At 39.4% G+C, this 23,443-nt stretch overlaps 1 protein-coding gene across 1 annotated transcript in view; it reads left to right on the plus strand.

Annotated features, from left to right (window-relative positions):
• The window catches only part of Cntn5 (contactin 5), a 553,885-nt gene extending 537,133 nt beyond the window's left edge, over positions 1 to 16,752 (plus strand). The window contains exons 21-22 of the mRNA XM_008848668.2: positions 9,910 to 10,078; positions 14,124 to 16,752. Of these exons, the coding sequence (XP_008846890.1) occupies positions 9,910 to 10,078; positions 14,124 to 14,224 (270 nt within the window). The 3' untranslated portion in view covers positions 14,225 to 16,752. The remainder of the gene's footprint in view (positions 1 to 9,909; positions 10,079 to 14,123) is intronic.
• Positions 16,753 to 23,443: the final 6,691 nt, after the last annotated feature.

Genomic DNA, 23,443 nt, shown 5'->3' on the forward strand with positions numbered 1-23,443 from the left:
AGCCACAAATGAGAGCAAACAAGAAGTAGTTGTCTTTCTGTAGTTACACTAACTCGTCCAGCGGGATTATCTCCAGTTGCATCCGTTCTGCTCTAGTGGTATAACTTCATTCATTCTTTACAACTAGGAAAAATTCCATTGTGTAAATGCACAGCATTTTCCTTATCCATTCCTCTGTTGTTAGACCCCTGGGTTGATTCCATAACTCAGGTATTATGAATAGTATTGTAGTCAACATGGGCATGCACGTATCTCTGAGATAGATCAACTTGGAGTGCTTTGGATAAATACTCGGACACAGTATAGCTGGGCCACAGGGACAATCTGCTGATCATGGTAGGTCTGTATCTTTCTGTCTTCGAATGGTGCTTTCCTGCCATGGTGAGAGATGAGGCAGTCCAACTCAGCTTCAGTTGCACAAAGCACAGGGAGGAAAGGGGTACAAAAGGCAGGGTAGTCTTAATTCAATAATTCACATGAAGATAGTTCTGTGATACTTGGTGCCAAGTGGGAAACCATGCCAGATCCTCCTGGTAAACTTTGTTGGCAGGTGACAAGGACCGGACGTTTAAGATTGAATATAGAGTGACTTTCTCCTAACTAAGAGACATAAGAAGAAAAATGTGCTGGGGCCAGCATGCTAGATAGGAAGGAGTCCATGGAGGGACAGCAAGTTGTGCAAGACCCATCTTCCAGACATCTTCTCATGTGTTCATGGCTATCTGAAGACAAGGGAATATTTTCATGGCTTGTTTTTTAAATCAGTTTTGGTTTTAAAAGCATACATGGTCTATGGACTGAATTGCCTTAATTTTAAACTCCTTTTCAATAACACTAGCATCTATTTAATACTAAACTCTATACATAATCATGAGTTGAATATTATTTATAGTAGATCTGAAACTATTTTAATGATAATTTTTAGACTGAAAAACCATTATATGGTGGGTTTTCACTCAAAGAGGGTGACATAGAATTTTGTGCATGGAGTAGTAAAATTTTTAAACTAAAACCAAAGCAGTTACAAATGGAGTGTGTATGTGTATGTGTGTGTGATGATGATAAATAGTTCCCACTAAATCAAGACACAGATTGTAGTATTTCTTAGCTGTAATTAATATCAATCACAGACAGCCTCACACTGAAACCGATACACATACTCAAATCTGTCCCTAATCCTAAGAGATATAGAATTTTCATCTTTTGAGGAGAGCACGTGAGGCATTTTCTAGATCCTTCCATTAACCCTCTTATTTTCACCTCTTTCCCCAAAACACCATGTCCTGCCAACTTGTCAATAAAAATAAATCTGTTCTTCAATGCTGAAAAGCAATAAAGTCACAAATACTGAAAGACCATTCAAGAACCAACCCAGCAGTGTGAGTCTCCCAAACTAGAAAAGCAAAGCACGACACATGAAAACACGTGACAAAACATGTGACCACCGAGAAGGCCAGGGGTGAGGGGCCTCCCAGCGAGCTCACGATCTGTATGGCTGAAGAAAACACTTTGGCTGGGTGTGGCATTCCTCAGTATTCTGATTGTGTTTCTTTTGCTGTGACATGACACAACACCATGACAGAAAGCAACATAGGGAAGAACAGACATTTGGGGCTTAGAATTCCAGGTTATAATCCATTAGAGAGACGTCAAGGCAGGAACTTGAAGCATCATATTCGTAGTCAAGGGCAGAGAAAAATAAATGTGTGGGTCACTGATTGCCCCCTTTCCCAGCTAGCTTCTGCGTCTGTTACACTGCTCAGGATCCGCTGCCTAAGGAATAGTGCTACACTAGGTGTTCCTACATCCCTTAACAATTAAGACAAGCCCCGCCCCAGACATGGCCATAGGCCAAACTGATCTAGATAGTTCCTCACTAAAACTCTCTTCCCAAGTGACCAGGTAAAATTTACAGTAAAACTCACCAGTATACCCAGCTATATGCCTGAGTGTTTGACAAGTCAACCCATTAGCTCTGCATTTGCTGCTATACTTTAAATGTCACTGGTCTCCCCCATCAGACTGAGCTCCTTGAACCAAGGACTCTTCAACCTCAATTCCTTTAGAAAAGCTGAATAAATTCATTGATTTTGACCTGACCAGGAGTATCTTATGCAATTATTCATCTCTGTGTATTATCAAATATTTATTTTTTCCATTATGACTTTCCACACGCTCTGACATGCTATAGAAAGATCATTGGCTTCAAAGTCAGGCAGACTACAGTTCAAATTTTCTTGCATACTTTTGAATCAGTTGCTCAATAACTACCTGAGTTTCACTTTCTTTGCTTAAAAATATTAAAAATATCGTTAGCAATATGTATCCTATACCATTATTTTAAGGATTAGGCAATTTGTGTGAATATTTGACATTTAAGAGGTACATGTTAAAAAATAGATACAATTTTTCTTTTGCTAGGAGCGGACACTACCTGATGAGGTAAAGAAGTTTGTTTCTTAACAAAAGGAAAGCTGACAAAGTTTTGTGCACATCTTCCTTAGTGAAGACAGTACAAGTCACCTTGGAAAACCTTCTTGCTAGGGGAAACGCCCAGTATGGTGCATCTTAGTTGTACAAATTAATGATGAGCAGGCCCACATTGCTAGAAGGTTATTTTCTTTTTCATTTCCTTGAAAAGAGTTCCATTCCCTATATCCCAGAGAACAAAGGGCTAGATTCTACAGAAGTAGGCTGCCAATAGAGTATGCCACCAGACCCCCGTGCCTACTCTTAAACCGTATTACACCCTTTAGAAGAAGGATAGTCCCCCACAGGAGAAATATGGACAACATGGCCTGCTTGGGGAAAAGCACACTTCACACTGCAGAATAGGCTTAGTGTGGAGCCTGGATTCTCCTGGTCTGGCCTTGGCGGGGGGGGGTTCCTCCTTACATGGGCACCATGGCACAGAAGGGTAGCTGGAAATAACAGCCGAAGACACAAAGAAAAGAGATGTACCCAGAGAACCCATGCTTGGAGCCCCCTGTTCTGAGCATGACTTCAAGGACTAGCTCAGCCTAGGTGAGAGTCTCCACACAGTGGTTAGACAGCAGGACCATCTGTAGGGAAATAAATACAGGCGTAAGGGTGGTCAGGCTGGGCATCATCACCTGGGGGAAAATATGTCCTGTGTGATTCCAACTATATTCCCAAAACTGCTGTAAGTTCAGGAGTAACTCTGGAGTATCAGTCACCACCTCATCCTAAGCGGGAAGATCTACAGAAGTAGAACAGAGCACACCAGGCATTTCTCTTTCCACAAGGTCATTTGACACAGACTTGATCCCTTAGACAGAATTTGCTTCTGAAATTCTTGAAAATTTCAAGGTAGAAGCTTCTTAGTATTCAAGTAACCTGAGTTTCTGCAATTAACTGCAATATCAAAAGGGAGGATATTTTATTTTTCCTTTGTTTTTGCCAACTGTTTTATTTTTACAAGTAAAGGCATCTACTGGAAACGTAGCTGTACAGGTTTGAGGCTGAGGACTCAGATTTGGTGACTGAAGTTTAAAATGCAAAGATTTCTAACTCACTTCTACATCCACTCCAATTTAACATTAGTGAATGCAAAAGAGCCTTCACGTAGATTTCCAGATTATAAAAGTAACTTAAAATAAAAAGAGAGCCAGTAAGATGCCTCAGTGGGAAGGAAACTTGCTACCAGGTCTGAGGACTCAGTTCAGTCTCCAGGACTTATATGGTTTAAGGTGAGAACTGACTCCCTAAAGTTGTCCTCTGACCTTTGCACTCTGGTATGGGGGTGGGGAGGTTGTCAAAACTATAACAAAATTGTTAAGTGGAGGGAGCCTGGTTGTGACCCACACCACACTTGACCCATTACTAATCCGCTAATCCATTTTATTTTTAGAATTCTCCAGAAGTAAACCACAAAAATAGCATAATAAGATAAAACAGCAGAATTTGACATTAAATGTACCCATTTTCTAAGAAAGCATAAACCTTGGTCCTTTTATACTACTGTAATGGAGTATCTGAAACTGAATTACATACATTTCCTCACAGTTCTGAAGTTGAGGAGTCTCTAAAGCAGAGAGGTCCTCACATAGCAGAAGGTAGGAAGAGAACCAGAGGGGACATGAAGCCACCTTTAAACTGTCCTTCATCCCATTCTCAAGGGGTGGGCCTGTAAATTATTGCTTCTTAAATGTCCCACTTCTTGGGGCTAGAGAGATGGCTCAGAGCCTAGGGAACTTGCTGCTCTTCCAGAGGCTCCAGGTTCAGTTCCCAGCACCTACATGACAGCTCACAAGCTCCTGTAATTCCAGTTCCAGAGGATCTGATGCCCTCTTCTGGCCTCTGCAGGCACTGCATGCACATGGTATATACACACATATGCAGGCAAAAATATACGCACACATAAAAATAAATACTATTTTACAAGTCTTGCTTCTTAAATACTACACTGGTAAGAGCACAGTGTTGCAGGACACACATTCTACCCATGGCAGCACAGATCTCACTGCTCACGTGGTACCAGCGACTGAGTAGTCAACAACTTGCCAGACAGACAAAAAGACAAAGTGATCATCAGGTAAATTTGGTTCAAATGTGTTTGGAAGAAAACAAAGATGTCTCCCCATCACAAAATCTTATTGGGACCCTCAAAATTGACCATGAGTACAGCAAGAGAAGACGGTTGTGTCATAAGCACCACAACAAAATTGAGCCAGGGCTGGCAAGACGGTTCAGCAGGTAAAGAAGCTTGCCACTAAGCCTGACGACCTAAGTACAATCGCCAGGATGCAGATGGTAGAAAAAGAGAAGTGACTCCCTACAAATTGTCCTCTGACCTGCACAATTGTGCACCCATCATGCATGTGCACATACACACGTGCACATACACCACGCACACACACTCACACAGAATAAATAGAATGTAATTTTGTTTTGGTCTTTTTGAGACAAGGTCTCTCTGTAGGCACAGCTGGCCTGTATTTTTTATGGAGACCAGACTGGCCTTGAACTCACAGAGATCTGCCTGTCTCTGCCTCCTAAGGGCTGGGATTAAATGTGTGTGCCACCATGCCTGGCTAAAATTTACTTTTATTTTATGAGTGTTTTGCCTGCATGAACCTAAGTCTACCGTCTGCATGCAATGCCTGCTGAGGTGAGAAGAGGGCATTGGATCCTCTAGAACTATAGTTAGGGACAGTTGTTAACTGCCACATGGGTGCTGGGAACCTAACCTGGGTCCTGTGCAAGAACAGCCAGTGCTCTTAACTACTGAGCCAAATTTTTTAAATTAAATATAAAATGAAATAGAACATCAAATATTGACTATCAGCAAAGTTTCTCAATACTTCATTTTTGAGATTGTTCAAGAGATCTTGCACTTCGGTTTTTATAAAGATGAATAAATTTAATAATAGTAATAATAATATCAAGCTATCACCCCTTCTAGAAAGCTGGAGAATCTCTTTCAGAGATTATGATTAAAGGGGTGCACCAGCACACCTGGCCCTCTGGAAACTTTAGAGTCCTTCTTTCATATACATTCTTTCCAAATGTGATAGCTTTTTCCTTGCTGCTCATAATTTTAGAAATGCATACATATTGGCTTAATAAGGTACACAGCACCATTATACATCTACATCTGATTATACATCTATGTCTAATTATGCTTGATACTATTGTTCAAGATAGTTTCTTTTAAAATAAACAGAAATGGCTCAAGTATATAAAGTATATGAAGGAGACTTTATAGAAACTGTGTGTGTGTGTGTGTGTGTGTGTGTGTGTAGTGTAGTGTAAGATAGATGCAGAGGCAGGCAGATCTTTGTGAGATTGAGGCCAGCCTGGTGTACATAGCGAGTTCCAGGTCAGTTGGGGCTACAGAGAGATCTTGTATCAATGCACCATTAAAAAATAAAGAAAGAACAGCCCCTAAATGTTTGAAAGTTGATCATCAGAAAGTAGCATCTTTAAAAGTCCTTTCAGACACTCTACAAACAATTGTTCTTGGAATTCCAAATATTTTTTTATCTTTTTGTAATATTTTATTTATTATTATTTTTTATTTTTTTTTTACAATTAAAGTTACAGTTTTAACAATATACAAAATGTTACAGTAATTCAGATTTTTTGGCATAATGATTACAGATTTGATAAATACATTTTATATCTCATAATAGCGATGAAGATTATACAAAAGCTATTAAAACAATTATGAGAATAAATTCTATCGTAATTCAATTGTCATTTAAGTATCTAAAGCTATTTTCCTTTGCATTCTTCCAGAATGATTTGTTCTTATTCTTTACCTTAATTTGAGGGACTTCAAGAAGATACTTGTTTTTTTTTTTTTAATTTTAATTCAGCTAGTTTCCATTTAGTTGTGGTAGGTGGTGTTTGCTTTTTGAGACAGGGTCATGTGAAGCATTGGCTGGCCTTGAACTGCTATGGAGGTGCAATCTGATTCTTGATCCCCCTTCCTCAGCCTCTCAGGTCCTGACATGATAGGCACCAGCATGCCCGGATTCATCTAGTTTCGTATGTCTTTTATCGCCCATCCCCTTGTCCCTGGGGCTTCAGAGTCCTTAAGCTCTATTATCAAGATGACTTGTTCTCATGAACTTTTCCAAGATGTTTAGCTGATGAATGGCCTTCACTTTAACAGGATGCCCTCCTCAAGGACACCTATAGGAATAGTCAACAAAACATTTCTCTGTTGAATATTTAGCATGCTCACCCCAATACTCTGTCACTATCAGATTTATAGTACAGCCATTTCTTTAAGAATAGCGGTTCCTGCTCGTCAGTCCTTTCCGCCAAGCTTGTCAACCTGAGCTTGATTTTTGGGGCTCACAGGGTGGTAGAAGGAGAGAACTAACTCCCTCACATTGTCCTCTGACCTCCACACGTGTACTGCATGTGTGCGTGGAGACATACACATGCATCCAAGATAAATAAATGCAATAACATTTTTTAAAAGAATATTAGAACCAGTTACATTTTGGTTCAGGATTATGTCTTTGGATAAACCAATGATCTTGGTTTTTTAAATAGAATTTGAAACCAGTCTTGACATTACAGCAGGCAATTTCTTTCATGAATAAAGATAGCTGTCAAGTGGAACTGCCAATCTTGAAACATCCAGATTGTCAAAAATCTCCTGGCCTCCTTGGAGTCAGGAACCATATTTGCCACATCTTGATAACGCTTTAGTCTTTTTATATTTCTTATCCACATTCACCTTTTTTTAAGTCTAGACTTACTAGTGGGCCCAGACACTCCAAAGCACTGAAGAGTAACCATTTCTTTAGTCAACATTTTACTTGGTAAAACACCTTACTGATGTGCCTGGTGTCACTGCTTCTTGGCTGTACTGAGAAAAGCCACATTTGATCCCAAACCTGTTGACTGCCTTTCTGTTGTTGTTTAGTTGGGTTTTGGCTTTTTTGCTGCTTCTGCCTTTTGTTCTTAAATCTCAGCCGATCGACACGTTTTTCTTCAACTCTGGATTTTACAGCAGCATTAGATATGCATTGCTGGCTGCATTTTTCTTTGTCATAAAAAATCATAATTTATTGAACCATAATACCAGTGTCCTCTGAAACAGTCACTCCCCTGCCAGTCCTCACCAATTTACATACATCTCCATTCCCAGAAATTTGATTTCTAATTACCTCATGCAGATGATCAAATTGTAATTCATTACTGTGCTACAGTCAAAATGGGGAACATAAATTCTGACAGATTTGTCATTTTTTAAACCAAATAAACTGCTGAAGCTGTCCCCCCCTCCAAGTTCCACCAACTCTGACAAAACACATTCTGGGCACTGCTCTGTTGTCAAATGTTTCCTATTGCAATGCACATCACCCTGAATTGTGCTGTGTAATGTGTGTGAGATTGGACTAAGCATCAAGAATGTTGGCACATGTGGCCTTGGTCTCTGATCCCCAAGCATGGTACCTGGTCCAGGAAGGATGTGGGGATGCTTGCCATCACTTTACATGTCTCTTCAAGCAATGATGTCCTTCTCAGATAGGATATCGGTACATAGAACTATAAAATTTTAGAAGCTGATGCAGAAGTCACTTTCTTCCAAAGACCCCAGTGCAAATTTGGACCCAAGAAAGACGAACAGAATGTGCATTACCAAAAACACTATTTTGAGGGGGTGAAGAGGTGACGCAACTGGCAAAGTGCTTGCCACATGAGACTTAGAACCCACATAAAAGGCAGGCATTGGGAGGCAGAGGCAGGAGGACCCATGGGTGTTTAGTTAGGCAGCCTAGCTGAGTAAGTAAGCCTGTGGCCCCAGTGAAAGACTCTTGTCTCAAAAATCAAATTGAATGATTCTTGACAAATAACATCTGAGACTGGCCTCTGGGCTCCTCACTCATGAGCATATGTGTGCACACACCCTGCCACGCCACAAATACTGCTTTTCTAAATTTTATTTTATTGTATGAAAGTCAGTTCAAGCTCAAAATACACTTTCTATAGGAATACACATACCTTACGTAGGTAGGTAGGTAGGCAGACAGACAGACAGCCTGCATGTAAAAGGGCCTATGCTAGATATTTTATAGACACATTCCTCCTTAGTTCTCCTAACAAAACCATGAAATAGGTAGTATTTCTACTGAACACAACAGTGGATTCAAGTTGCGAAAGGGCTATCATTTGCTCAGTCAGGTATGCTTAGGAAATTGTTTTGAATTCACATTTGTATGATGATCAAACCATTGTTATTTCCTTTAGGCAATCATAATACCAACAATTATGAAAATGCATAAAAACAATGAAAATGAGTAAAAATGCACTTAAATGTATCCTAACTGCTGCTCTTTGGCTATTACACTCCAATTTATACTAGCGCATTGGCGGAGGCAAAAGCCTAAGACGAGTACCACATAGTGAGCAGGTAGGAATCGATTGGAGCACTGACCTTGTAAAACTATTTCCACACGGGCTTGTAGAAAGGACCCAGACTTCTCTGTGGCCTTGGTTTTCTGATAAACAGGATAATATTGTGTCCAGATGTGTGCTTTTATTGACCAGGCACAGATTTTCATCATGCAATGATGACAGATGTCAAAAGAAGTTAACTTTGCTACCCATTGATATCTAAATGCCAATTCATCAGAAAACCAACAGCTACAGAGATCTTGGAGGAACGCTGCTTACAGGCTTGCTCGCCCTGAGGCTTATGTTCAGCCCAGACCCACCTGTCCAGGGGTGCCACTTACACAGTGTTCCGGGCCCCCACATCAATTAGCAATCAAGAAAATGTCCCACACAGCCAGCCACAGGCCCATCTGATGGAGGCCATTCCTCGACTGAAGTTCCTTCTGCCTATGCGTCTCCAGCTGACATTTAGTACACCGTTCTTTAGGGGACCAGGCATCGAAGATTTTCCCCAGCATGTGTCCTTTCTGCCTGTCTCTCTCCTTGCTTCAATTTCCCTAAGTTTTCTCTATGCCACGCCTTCTTATTAAGTATAAGCTGTTTTATGTTCCCTTATGAATCTGGAATTCTCAGACTGGTCAATTCTATAATTTGGGGAGGGTTTTTCTTTGTTTGGAGACATGCTCTCATACTTACAGTCCAGGCAGCTCTTCAACCGTAGAAAACTGGGATTACCAGTCTGAACCACCATGCCCGCTTTCCATTTACCTTCAAATACTCAGTGTGGGCATCACCTCCTTTGTAAAGCATTCCCTGAAGTTCTAGGCAGAATCACATTCTCTCCCCATGCTGCCATTTGCCCATATGTACACCACCACCCCAGCGTGTGTGACACGTGCATCACATTTGCTGATCTAAGCAACAGATCCCTGTGCTTCGCTCAGAGTCTGATCTGCAGTAGGTGATCAGTAAACATGCTAAAGCCCCAATTAAATAGCAAATAACATAAACCCCTGATATTGCTTACAGGTTTTTTATAGGCAAGAGGGTCACACCAGCAGTCAAGTCATTGAAACACAGAAACCTCAAGCTGTAATACCACTCCCTGATGCTGGAGTCTACATTATTGAAGTTCGGGCATACAGTGAAGGAGGGGATGGAACAGCTAGCTCCCAAATCAGGGTACCTTCATATTCAGGTAAGTTTTGGCAGAGCAGGCTTGATTGAGATGTCATCAATTTAGGAGGCTCTCAATCTTCTCAAAGTTGAAGGCTACGCTGCATCAATCAGAGATTTTTTAAGGTATTTCTCTTCTGTGACTTCCACACCATTCTGCAGTTAGCGTAACTGACAGAAATTTGGTCACAATTGTAGAATACAACACACCCAGAAATCACCTGGTTTCCAATAGGATGTACTTGCTTTTGAGATCCCTTTGCCTATCCTGGCCTTAGTAGTAATTGCCCCCTTGGGTTTGAAATACTGCTTTTAAACAGATATAAACCAGTTTGAAGTACCAACTTCTGTAGTACTGTCATTGTTCCCCATGAAATAATGGTGAATCTGGAAGGGATGATTTCAAGTTAAAAACTGATATTCATTTCTGTCTAAACAAATAATAAATTGTATTCATTGGGTTGTTTGCAATATTAGTAACTGATTGTCTTTATCGAGCACTGGCAATAGACCAAGCACAGTCAAAAGTCCTTTACTTAAGCTATTTTGCTTAATTGTAGCAGCACTTACATGGGGTAGGGGGCATTTTCCCTGAATTGCAGAGAATTTCAGTAATTTCTCTAAGAATTTGCTGTTATTACCTGGTAGATCCAGGATTCTGACATAGGTATGGTGGTCTCCCAGCCCACACACACATCTGAAATCATTTTAGCAGCAAAGGAAAAACTGACTAAAGGGAGATTTTATAAATTTGTAAGTAACCATTTTTTTCAAGGTAATCAAAAATGGAAGTGGAAGGTTTTATTAGATATGCTTATTTCCCAGTAAGTGAGCAATTTTCATTAAAGCATTGTGAAAAAAATTTGCTGTTGATGAATAGGTGATTATAAGCATTATTTGAAGGGCAACAATTCCTAACTTAAAAGGATACCCACAGCGATGCCCTAGAAGGTTCTCTACATGGCCCTAGATTATTTCATAATTTTCAACTTGGAATCAGACCAGAGCAATTGTTTGTGGTTCCTTTTAATTCCACAAAATGTTATTCATAGCAAATACAATAGAGAAAATAGTAACACTGGACTTTGAGGGAAAGCTACTGGCATAATATTTAATAAATTATAAATTACTGGATAAAATTTTTAAATGAAATAATTATGGAGAATTATTGTGATAAGAAATAAAAATTTGATCACCTATGTATTAGATAATACTACTTCAACATCAGTTTCCTGCTTTATTATTAATTTTAAACTTTTGCTTATTTATTTTATGTGTATGAATGGTTTGCTGATATGTATGTAAGTGTACCCATGCGTTCAATGCCCACGGACCATAGAAGCCATAAGTAAGCACTGGATCCCCTGGAACTGGAGTTAAGGATGATTGCTAGCTGCCATATGGGTGCTAGGAACCAAGCCTGGGTCCTCTGCAAGAACAGTCAGTTCTCTTAGTCACTGAGCCATTTTTTCAGCCCTAATATGCTATTTTTAAGCATTGCATTGGAGTTCCACAGGAAAATATCTTATTTTTAGGCGTCTATATTGAAGTGCATATGGAAAAAGGTAAGTTATGTCTGCATATTTCAAATCACTGAAGGAAGCTTTAAAAGATGATAGATGACGGATGGATGGATGGATGGATGGATGGATGGATGGATGGATGGATGAATATAGATAGATGACAGATGATAGATGATAGATAGATGATAGATGATAAATAGATGATACATAGATGATAGATAGATGATAGATGATAGATAGATAGATAGATAGATGATAGACAGATAGATGATAGATAGATGATTGATAGATAGATAGATAGATAGATAGATGATAGATAGATAGATGGATGGATGGATGATAGATAGATAGACAGACAGATGATAGATATACATGTATTTATAGAGAAAATAAATAATTAAGCTTGAATAATAAACTTTCAGCATTCTAGGAATCTGACTGCATTCTATTCTTACAAATTTTGGGTATGACAAAATTTGCTTTAAAATAAAATATGCAAGGTGGTGAAAATCTGACTTTCTCAGATACTCAGGTGAAGACATCTAAGAATTAAAATGCCTTGAGGTCACACAAAATATTAATACTTTATGATTCTTTTTAATAAAAGCCCTGCTTCTGGAGCAAGAACGGTCATAATGTCTGCGCACTGATTAATCTGCAACTGAACTGTTAAGGGTGCTGAAGTTTCAAGAGCACCCTGAGAAACTAAAAACACTTTCTTCTAAGTCAAAAGGATACAGGACTGTTCTTGCCTCATGAGTGTAGAGTTTCTAATACCAGCCACAAAGCAGGCCTCTGCTGAGCCACTGTCATGTTCCTGACATTTCCTGAGCTGTTTTCCACAGTCTCCATTTTTAACCTTATAGCAATCTGTGTGCTTGTGTGCACATGTGTGTAAATGCACATTGCCTCTGTGCACATGTGTGGAGAGCCAAGGTTGTCAGGTATCATGATATATTGCTCTCTACGTTACTTTTTCTTTTGCATTGCTTAAAAATATCATACATAAGGGCTGGAGAGATGGCATTTAAGAGCACTGGCTGCTCTTGCAGAAGACCTGGGTTGGTATCCCAGCACCCACGTGGCAGCTAACAACCATCTGTAACTCCAGTTCCAGGGGAATCTGATAGCCTCTTCTGACCTCCGCAGGCATTGCATGACGGGGTGCACTTACATACATGCTGGCAATACACACTTACACATAAAATAATTTTTAAAAAACAAATATCATACATAAATGTTTTAATCTAATATCCTTTCCACACCCTTCTCTCCGGCTGACCCCTATCCTCCCACCAGTTTTCCCATATGCACCTTTTTTTTTTTTTTCAAAAACCCACTGAGTGTACTTACTGCTGCATGTGTGTGTATGAGCGTTAGGCCATCTTCTGGAGCATTTGGTAGCCTATCAGGTGCTGCATCCCTGAAGAAAACTGACTCTCCCTTCCCCAGCAACAATCAATTATAGGGATCATGGCAGAAGAGAGGGCTGAAAGAATTTCAGATCCAGATGTGGCAGATAACTGCTTCAAACTGTGTCAGATATGGCAGGGTCAGCACACACATGCCCTCCCTCTTACTTTTAAGGCAGGCCTCTCACCGAGCCTAAAGCACACTTTATTGGCTAGAGCACTGGCAGTGGGTCCCCAGGATCTTCCTCCCCCCAACCCTTGACAGTGATGTTTCACAAGGCTTCTGGCCTAAAGAACCATGCAGACATTACTGTATAAAAATGGCTCTTGGGGTCTGGAGAGACGGCTTGGGCGTTAAGAGCACTGGCTGCTCTTTCAGAGGATCTGAGTTCAGTGCCCACATGGTAGCTAAAAACCATCTGTAACCCCAGTTCCAGGGGATCTGACACCCTCTTCTGGCCTCTGTGGGCGCTGCACGCACACATGTACTTTTTGCAGGTGAAAGACTCAAACATGAAATAAAACGGCTCTTAATTTCATGGCCAGTGAAGCTTTCAAACTACTTCACATCAACCAACTCAGACCTGTTAGTTTAATTCATTACCTGCACATAGTATTGTAATCTCACGGAAGGACTTCTCCTGGATGTAACAAAGGTAGATGAACGTTTTCCCTTCTTTACCAAGTTTGGAATGGGAATCTAGAATTTCAAGCCTACTCAACTGAAATGAACACTAAAAAATAAAGTAAACAAAAGCTTTTATTATTCAATTTTAAATTAATGGAATATTATGAATTCATGTTGTTTCACACTTTTACTAATTATTTTTGTTTTATTTCTTGAATTAGGCATACACTATAAAATAGTTCATCCTCAGACCTTGAACTTGGAATACTTCAAACCTGTGCTGCACTAGTGGATATCACAGCAGTCCTCCTTGTCAGATTTGGTTGCTAGACATGACTTAGCTTCTCCACACTGTTTTGGAGATAGACTCCTACCCTCCTTGTGAAGGTAGAGGCCTCAGGCAATGTCTCATCTGACAGAGGACCAGTGCTGTTATCCACCTTCTACATCCCAAGGAGAACCCTTGCCAACTGGCTTCATTGGATGTTTCTCTTCTGTTCACAGGTGGGAAAATCACGAGTGCTCAGTCAACTCTGCACAGCCTCTCCGCGTCATCCTCAGTGACGTTGATCTTGGCTTTGATGCTTCCCTCCCACTCCTGGTGAACGCTGTGGATGCTGTTTACTCTCCTCTGCTCTAGCTTGAGAAATCAACAGCAGATAAATTGTGAAGTGAGTGGAGATCCAGGGTCCCAAGAAGAGTTTTGAACACTTGGGACTGCGTAGAGTGCACTTACAGGAGCTTAGGGGGAAATACGACTTACCCATCAGGTTTCTCTTTGGTTTTTGTAAATGGAGAGGACAGTTCTTGGTCCAATAAAAATATGCAGATTGTATGTAATGAATTTTTGTAAGCAAAGGTAATTTGTCAGATGTATTCTTAATTTTTTAATATGTTGGAATTTGATTTTCTATCTGATGACTCTGAGTGCCATCCATTTGTTACAGACATGGTCTCTAGTAGACCTGTTTCAAAAACAAATACAAACTCAAGAAAGAAACACTTTCTTAGGACTCTGAGTCCCAGTGGTTTTCAATTTCCCTTCAGATCACTATTCCAATGGTTAAATCAGCAAGAGATGTGAAGAAATACTTCAGACATGAGGGTCCATGATAAAAACAGAAAAAAAAAACCCTCAAAAACTATTGTGTGAATGCCTAGCAAAGGAGAAGATTCCGTCAATATGCTATTGTATATGCATTGCAGAGTAAGTATTAAGGTAGGGAATAAGCCATTTATAATAGTGTAGGATAAATAGAAAGAATGCAAATTAGCTTACTGTTTTCCATCAAGTACTATGTGATCTAGCAGCAAATGCAGCACATACTTAATGACAGAAATAGCTTAAAGTCACAAGATATATGCTCACTGAACACTGTAAAGATATGCTGCCACCAGTGCCAATTTATAAGTGCAGGGAAAAGGAACAGGGCTATCCCCACTTCTCCACCCACCATCAAATGGATTTGGAATTTACAAAGCTTTCTTCTACGTGAAAATAGTTGTAAGGATAAGGAGAGTTGGTGGAGCAAATTCTGAAGCAAATGATAAAAAACCTGAGTGTTTAAGACACTTCTATACCATCACATGCCACTTATGAAATATAATCAACTGCTTTAAAAAAAAAAAAAAGAGTCTGGATTGGCTTTTACAATCAATCCATGGATGGGCGTGTGGCACTGCTAGGCTTCAGCTAGCCTCGCCTAACCTGCATTACTGGATCCCATGCCTTCAGAGATAATCCCCGCTGGCTACTTTGAGGAGTCAAACCCAACCTAAGTGATTCTAACACAGAAAAGCTAAGTGAAGTCACCCTGCTTCAAGCTATGATAGAACACAGAGCAGCAGGATGTGCTGGGGTGGTTTTATACTTATGAAGGTTGCCAGAAGAGATACTGCAACCTCATTACCAAAAGGAACCAGGAGACACTAGTTATACAGGTGATGTTATTAAGAGGACAAAAAGCAGTTTCTCTTCATTTATTTGCCTTTATACAGTCTAAGCCTGTTTATTTGCATCTTTAAGAACAAAAAAAAATGGGAATATTGAGCTCAACTCACTGTCTCTCAAGGCTAATCTTTGCAGAATCCAAAGGGAGATTACAGTTTCTGTTCTGAATGTCCTAAAAGATTCTTTCCAGAGTACAATGTAACTATACATCAATTACTCATGTTCTACTTGGAAAGAAACATGTCCAAGACTCCCCTAAATAAACGGGACATATAAAAGACTATTCAGTCAACAGACTGTTACAGTAAACCCTACAGACTGACTATTCAAACCTTTGAATAAGAACAACCAAGTGGCCTTTCTTGAGTGCCTCCTGAGGAGGAGAGGCTGGACTTCACAAATAGGGAGACACTCTCTAGGAAGCCAACATGTGCATCCTGGAGTATGGTGTCACTTCCAAGAACAAATCATGCATCTGAAAAAAGTACAGAAAGATATTTTTTAAAAAGGAATATGTTTTTCATATTTGGTGAATCAAGCCATCTCCTTCACTGATCATTAATGTTCTATTCTGGATTTATTGAAGAATTTTAAGAATCAGCTTCTAACTAAACTCTTCTAAAGCAAAGCCCAGTAAAATAAAATGTCACATATGACAGATTCAGATTAATATTTCCAAATAGCCGACGAATGGTAAATCTCTGCCAGAGTACTCTACATATAGAATGTCTGATGCTTTATTCTTACAGAAATAAAAAAACATGGGATGTTTTTACTTAACATGCACAAAATACGTATTTTGTGTCCTGACCCTATTTAAAAAGAAACAGGTTTCAATGTATCTGTATTTATGTATTGCATATTTGTTATTTTGTAGAAAGTAGACCCCATTCCTTATCAAGGCACATTGTTTCTCAACACGGTTCTGAATGAGGTTTTTCTTGGATGGAATGGGAACCACAGTCTTCAATCCATACAGAGACTGTATTTTTTATAATGTCCAATGAGCTGTGAAGAAAACAGCACTCCTTGTCTGTAGAAATTTCATGAAAGCAAGTATTCCACCTATGTAACTGAAGGTGCTGTGGATTCCATGTCAAACCGTTAATATATTGTATACAATCTGTATATATACTATATATATAATGGTATATAACATGTGGAAGGCACAGTCAGATAATAGTTCCGTGTACTGTTCTTGTAACATTAGATCTTTTTAATAAATAATTCTGTTTTTATTGACTTTTACCCTCTCTCCTGTCGACTCCTTGAATGGCGTTATTTCAAGCAGGTCACAGAATTGGCATGGTGGCAGCAGTAGTGTCACATGAGGAATACTTTTTTGTTGAGACTTTACATGCTATTACTTTAGGTTTAAAAATCTCCAGAGGGACTGGCAAGATGGCTCAGCAAGTAAAGGTACCTGCCTCCAAATCCGAAGACCTGAACTTAATCCCCAAGACTCACATGGTAGAAGGAGCAATCTGACTCCCAGCATGTTGTCTTCTGACTTCCTAACACATGTCGTGGCACAAACGTTACACATACATAATTAAATAAAATATAATTTTAAAAACTTCCATGGACACTCATAATAACCCCAACCTCAAAATCCGAGCTGAGTCAAGAAATAAACAAGCAAAGAAACAAGTACAGATGGGGTAAGTTCAAGGCCAAACCCAGGAGCTGTTTCCTTCTTAGGAAAGCAGATTTCCTGAAGTCAGTTTTGTAGAGAATGTGTCAAGTGCATACTATGGCTTTTTTGGTTAGCAACAGTCAATCACAGTCTATCCCAGGCACAGTACTCATATGTGTCTATTACACCAACACTCACAGTGCACTATAATTATCTACTTAGAGACATTTCCCTAATCTATGGGCTCTAGACTCATGCAGAAGAGAGTACATTATATGCATTTTGAGGTTTCCCTCACCAATGCCTTGAACAGTACCTGATACACACCAAGTGAGCAATACATTAGATTAATTGACTTAAGATTTGCCTGGACAGCAAGCAGGCTTCCCACCCCGGGCTCATTGCCAGCTCCCTGACACCCAATGTCCCTGAGTTCTGATTCAGCAGTTTAGAAAGAAGGGAAACTGTTCTAAAATCCTTTCAAACACAAAATGGTGCAAGTCTACTGAAGGGACTCTGGCAATATCTAGTACATTTTTATAAGGATTTAGTCTTTGATTAACAACCCCATATCCAACTGTTTATCCCCAAGAGAGACCAGCCAACATGTGCTGTTAATAAGGTACAGAGGATTTGTCACCTTTGGTATAAGAAGGGGGCAATAGTACCGTGGGCATCTGACAATATTCAAGAACAAATGTTGGAATTAGCTGAGGACTTGTACAACTGGTTACTTTTGCAGGACTGGGAGAATGACGGGAACAAACATGGAAGGAGTTAGTGCTGTCACTTCATCCCCTTGACTTAGAACCTACGTGAGCAATTTATGTTACAATAAAAATTAAGCCAAAAGGAAAAACTAAGAACAGCAGAAAGTGAGAGTTAGGGGCGGGCTAACAGGAATGAAGACAAATGTGCATCATGCACACAGCTGACAGATTAAAGCTTTTCCTCATAGAAGAAGGACCTGGGTGTAGAGTGACTGTTTTGACAGCACATCCATAAAAGGACACACATCGCCAAGGACCACACACAGATAGACACTACGCTCCGTTAAATTATATTCACAGGTCTTATACAAGTAGAGATGTTGATTTTTTTTTTTTTCAGAAGAGTTTAAAAGGTTTCTAAAAAAAAATGCCCTAGGTCTCACCAGGCAAAGTGCAGCACAGGAAGCTCTCCTCTCCTAACAGGTCTTAGGAAGTGCACACTAGTAATTCCCTTTCAATTTCCTTTTGTTCTTGCTTCAATTTCTTTTTTTGAAAATAATTCTGCTATAGGCTTATTTATTGAATGAGTTATATATAAACAACATCTAAAAGGATAATTTTTCATTTTCTGAAGGAAAATATAGAGATAATGAAAACTATGAATAAACATGGCAGAAGTGCAGCAGCTAGGAACATTTCTGTCTTCCCTTTAACACAGCCATGAATTTATAGTATAAACACTGACATGTATTTACAGATATTTAAATTACAGTAAGGATTAGGAAACATTCTAGCTTGTATTTATTATTTCATTTCTATTTTCTAACACTTAAGGTACTATATCCATAATTTAAATAGCATTTTAATTACATCAAGTTCTTACTTTATACTGTCTTTACGTCCTTTTTCTTGATTTTGGACTTAACCAGACAGAATACTTAGTTCTGTACTTTCTTGACTCTTTTTTACTGAATTTCGTGAAATTCATACAATATATTTTGATCATATTTAGATCCCCTCTCCAATCTACTACCACCACCCACTCACCCAATTTCACACACACACACACACACACACACACACACACACACGCACTCACACACACGCGCACATACATGTGTATAGTATATTTGTGTCCCCAAATGCCCTTCAGTGTGGGTTCACCCACTGGAGCCTGGTAAACCTACCCAAAGTCTCACCTTAAATGGGGATTGACTCTCCATCTCCCAGTAGCCACTAGTGTGATATGGGTCTTTGTAGGACATGGGAACTACTCTTGTGAGAATTGCTAAAGAAAGGGAAAATACTATAAAACTTTTTCCTTTTCTCTACCATCTGAGTTTCAGGATACTCAAATAGTTGAAGAGGGATAAAACTACTTCATTTACAAACAATCATGTCAAATGAATGCCAAGGAAAGGGCAGAATTCTAAAATTAAGGGACTGGAAATATAGTTCGGTGATCAAGTGCTTGCCTAACATGCCCAAGACCCTGGGCTTGATCCCCAGGACTGTGAGAATGGGGAAAACTGAGCAATCATTATCAGATGTTGAAATCACTAGGTAAAATGCTGATGAAGACAGCTGTGTCTAAGCCAGCAGGGTTAACATCACTGAAAGAAATTCACAGACAGGAGGTACATCTGGATAGGAAAAAGGAGCGGAGGGGAGGGGAGAGGAGGGGAGCAGAGGGGATGGGAGGATAGAGACAGAGAAACTACCCCTGTAATGTCTTTTAAATTTAGCATGAAATCTCATTAACCTCCAACATTGCTAATTTGCAAGAAATGTTGAGGAAAAGAAAAATAAATTCTTAATATCATGAGGAATGAATCAAACAAAATCTGAATATAAGATATTCTACAGCACAAAATATCCACAGAGGAAAAGTGGGAAGGAACCTGCTAGGCATTAAACAGTGACATCCATCCAACAGAGTGTGGAACTTCTTAGAGTCCTGATTCAAACAGACCAACTCTAAGAAAGATGCCCTTGAGACTTTGGAAATTTTGAATATGAGCTGATAATTAAATAGAAAGGAAGAAATAATAGAAATAAAAATAATAGTTTCTAAAGTCTTCATCAGTTAGTGATATGTACTGAGGTACATATGGGTAAAATGACATGATTCTGGAACTTTCCTTAAAACACTCAAACAGAATTTGGAGTGGACTGTATGAAAGAAGGGCAGGAGAATGTTTATGATCACTGATGATGAGTGATGGGTTAGAGATCATTTATGACTCTGTCCTTTATAATGGTAAATGTTTAATGTTTTCCATAGTAAAATGCTGGAGGTGCTGAATGGAAACAGCGACCTGTGAAACTAAAATCTTTTAGCAGGAAATGCAGATGCCTGAACCTTTAATGCTGTTTATGAAATACTAGATCACTAGCTAAAGAAAACTTTTATGGAAAGAATAAAACTGATCTTAATTGTCTACGTGTTTAGTGAATAGAACTTTTCAGAAAAAATTAGAGATTGCCATCCTGATAGTTTTTTCTTGCTTTCCAAGAGAATATGCATCTTTATCTTTGTAATACATATAATTAATGGCAATTAGTGATTAATAGTCATGCAAAAATGTTTTATAACATTACATTATGTGGATCAAAATTTTAAAAGTTTAGTTTTAAATAGCTAGTTTATGTCATCACAGGAAACTGAACTGTAGATCTTAACAAATAGTCATTTTGAAGGAAGTCTATAACCCAAGTTTTATCAACAGTGATAGGTACAGCATATACTCAAAAATATTCAGAGATGGGCCAGTGAGATGGTTCAGAGGTAAAGACCCATACCACAATGTCTATCAACCTGAGTTCAATGCCCAAAACTCACTTAGTGGAAAGAGATAGTTGATTCTAACAAGTTGTCCTCTGACCTCCACATGTGCACCATGACACACACACACGCACACACACACACACACACACACACGTATGTATATTCCCACACCTGAAATAAATAAATGTAAAAATAAATACCCTTCACAGAAAAGAACATTTTTTTAATATTGAGACAGCAAAATTTCTATACTGTTTTATCAGTTTGAATAAACTCATGTGAGTTAACAAAAGAAATTTTAGTAATGAAAATATTTTCTACATATGCCTGAATATCTGTGCTCCATCAGTGACCTCAGTCCAAACATCTGTACTCCATCAGTGACCTCTGTGGTAAGTTGTAAATTAAGCTCCCACAGGAGTTTGTCACTCCTGAGGTAAACAGACCACAGCCATCTAGAAATAATCCAAAGCTAGCCCTATCCTATGTGGCAAGAACTGGCTGGCCATGCTGGTTTCCCCCAGCCCTAGAAATCACAGCTGCTCTTGGACTTGGGTGTGATAATGGAATGGGAGGAATAGGATGTGTGCCATTTAGAAATATCCAAACTCATAAATCCTGGAGTTTACTTTCTGTAAAGCTGCTCAAAGATCATTCAAAAACAAAGGAAACATTTCAAAGGACTAACTCTGGGAGTTTACAATGATAATTTGATAGAGAAATATCAAACACATGTTAGGAATATCTCTACCGTCCCTGGGTCTCAACTGCTTCCTAGACCATGATGAGAAGCTGGTTCTCCATCAGCTGCCACCAAGCTGATGAAATCCTATGAAGTAACAGTGTGCTCTGAAGCACTCAACATTACCCTATACCTGTCACTCTCTGACCAAGCAGCCTTTCTGAGTTCAGTCATCAGGGTCTCAGTCATAATGTTACAGTTCACAGCCAGTGTCTGACCAGCCAAGTTGGTCCCAGGAGTATCAGATGATGCAGAAATCCATAAAAGCAATTACTGCTGGGTGAGCACTAAAGGCAGATGGCATCAACACAGTACCCGTGCCACCTGTTTTCTTCAAAGCATGTTTTTGTAATGCAGCCTGTCCTGCAATGGAATGAAGGTGCATCTGGCAGGTAGAGATAGGACCACGCAAACTCTGAATACGGCAGGAGACTGAGTGCGGGCCATCCACCTGTCCCGTTCTTTCCTGCCTCACATCCAGTTCCCTTTCATCTCCTTGCCCTGGGATTTCTCCAAAGTCTATTTGTTAGGGAACTGGCTCTGATACACTAAAAGTAACCATGGCCCTTAGGAGAAATAGCTATTTCAAGGCTGGAGAGATGGCCCAGCAGTTAACAGTACATGCTGCTCTTGCAGAGAAACAGAGGATCCCAGCAGTCACATCAGGAGGCTCACAAATGCCTGTAATTCAACTCCTGGGGAACCAATGCCCTCTTGTGGCCTCCAGTGGCACTGCACACAGATCACATGCACACATAAACAGAAATGGAGTCCTTTCAATGTCTCAGGCAAGAATTGTACAAAGCAAGGCTAGATCATCCAGCAGTGCTGGAATCAGGAAACTGAATATGCAGTCACAGAAGATCCGTCTTGAAAATGTTCCCAGTAGGAACATGGGAAGTCAATGAGGAATTTGGAAAATCATCATTTTTAATCCCCTAATGAAATATTGATTTGGGCAATTTTTATCGATGGTTGCTAAGAGACATTCTTACGAGAATGATGGATAAAGCATCTGAGTTTAGATTACCACTTGAGCCTACTAATGAATTTCACCATCACTAAAAATAGGTTGAGCACATTGCTGACAACCTTAGGTGATACAATATGAATATATAATACCACTGTAGGCATTGATAATTTAAAAAAACTAAACCCTGAGTGTACTCATCCTTTATCAGGTTCAGAGAGCATAGGAACCAGGAAATACCATAGAAAGTACATTTGTGGACCTATGAAGAAAAAAATAGCCAGATCTACAACTTCTCAGTCCATTTATAATAGCATGGGGGAGGGGGGGAATAAAGGTTCCCCTTTAATAGGAACTTCAGAAAATAGGAAAATATTAAAACTTAGTTTGAATTTTAATTCAAATAAAAAATTCTTAATAAATGTTTTTATGTGACCAGGATAAAGGTCTAAATTCATAATATGGCAAGTCTGTTAAGTATAAACAGGTATTTGTGTTGGGGGCTGGAGCGATGGCTCGGCAATTAAAAGCACTGGCTGCTCCTTACAGAGTAACCCAGGTTCAAGTCCCAGATCCCACATGGTGGTTAACAACTTTCCATAATTCCAGTTCCAGGGAACTCCAACACCCTCTTCTGACCTCTGAGGGCACTGCATGACACGGGTACCCTTACACACATTCAGGCAACACACTCATACACATAAAATAAAAATAATACATTTTTTAAAAAGGTATTGTGCTTACTTTTGATGCATAATATTTTAGGAAAATATATGAAATGCCATAATAGGAAAGACTTGCTTATTACTGAGCTATAAGGGGGAAGGAAGGATGGAAGTTGGTTCATTCAAAGTAAAGAATTTTCAAAGAAGACAGCAAACAGAATACTGATAATCTACAGAATATTAGATAATTCTTTTCAGTTTTATTTGTTTTAAATTTTTCACAGTAAGACATTTTAAGTAGTTGCCATAGAACAAAACATGGGAAGAAACAACACGGACTTTGTAAACACTCTTTGAGAGAA

This window comes from Nannospalax galili, unplaced genomic scaffold (assembly GCF_000622305.1).
Source record: "Nannospalax galili isolate Female #2095 unplaced genomic scaffold, S.galili_v1.0 scaffold824, whole genome shotgun sequence".
Lineage (NCBI taxonomy): Eukaryota > Metazoa > Chordata > Mammalia > Rodentia > Spalacidae > Nannospalax > Nannospalax galili.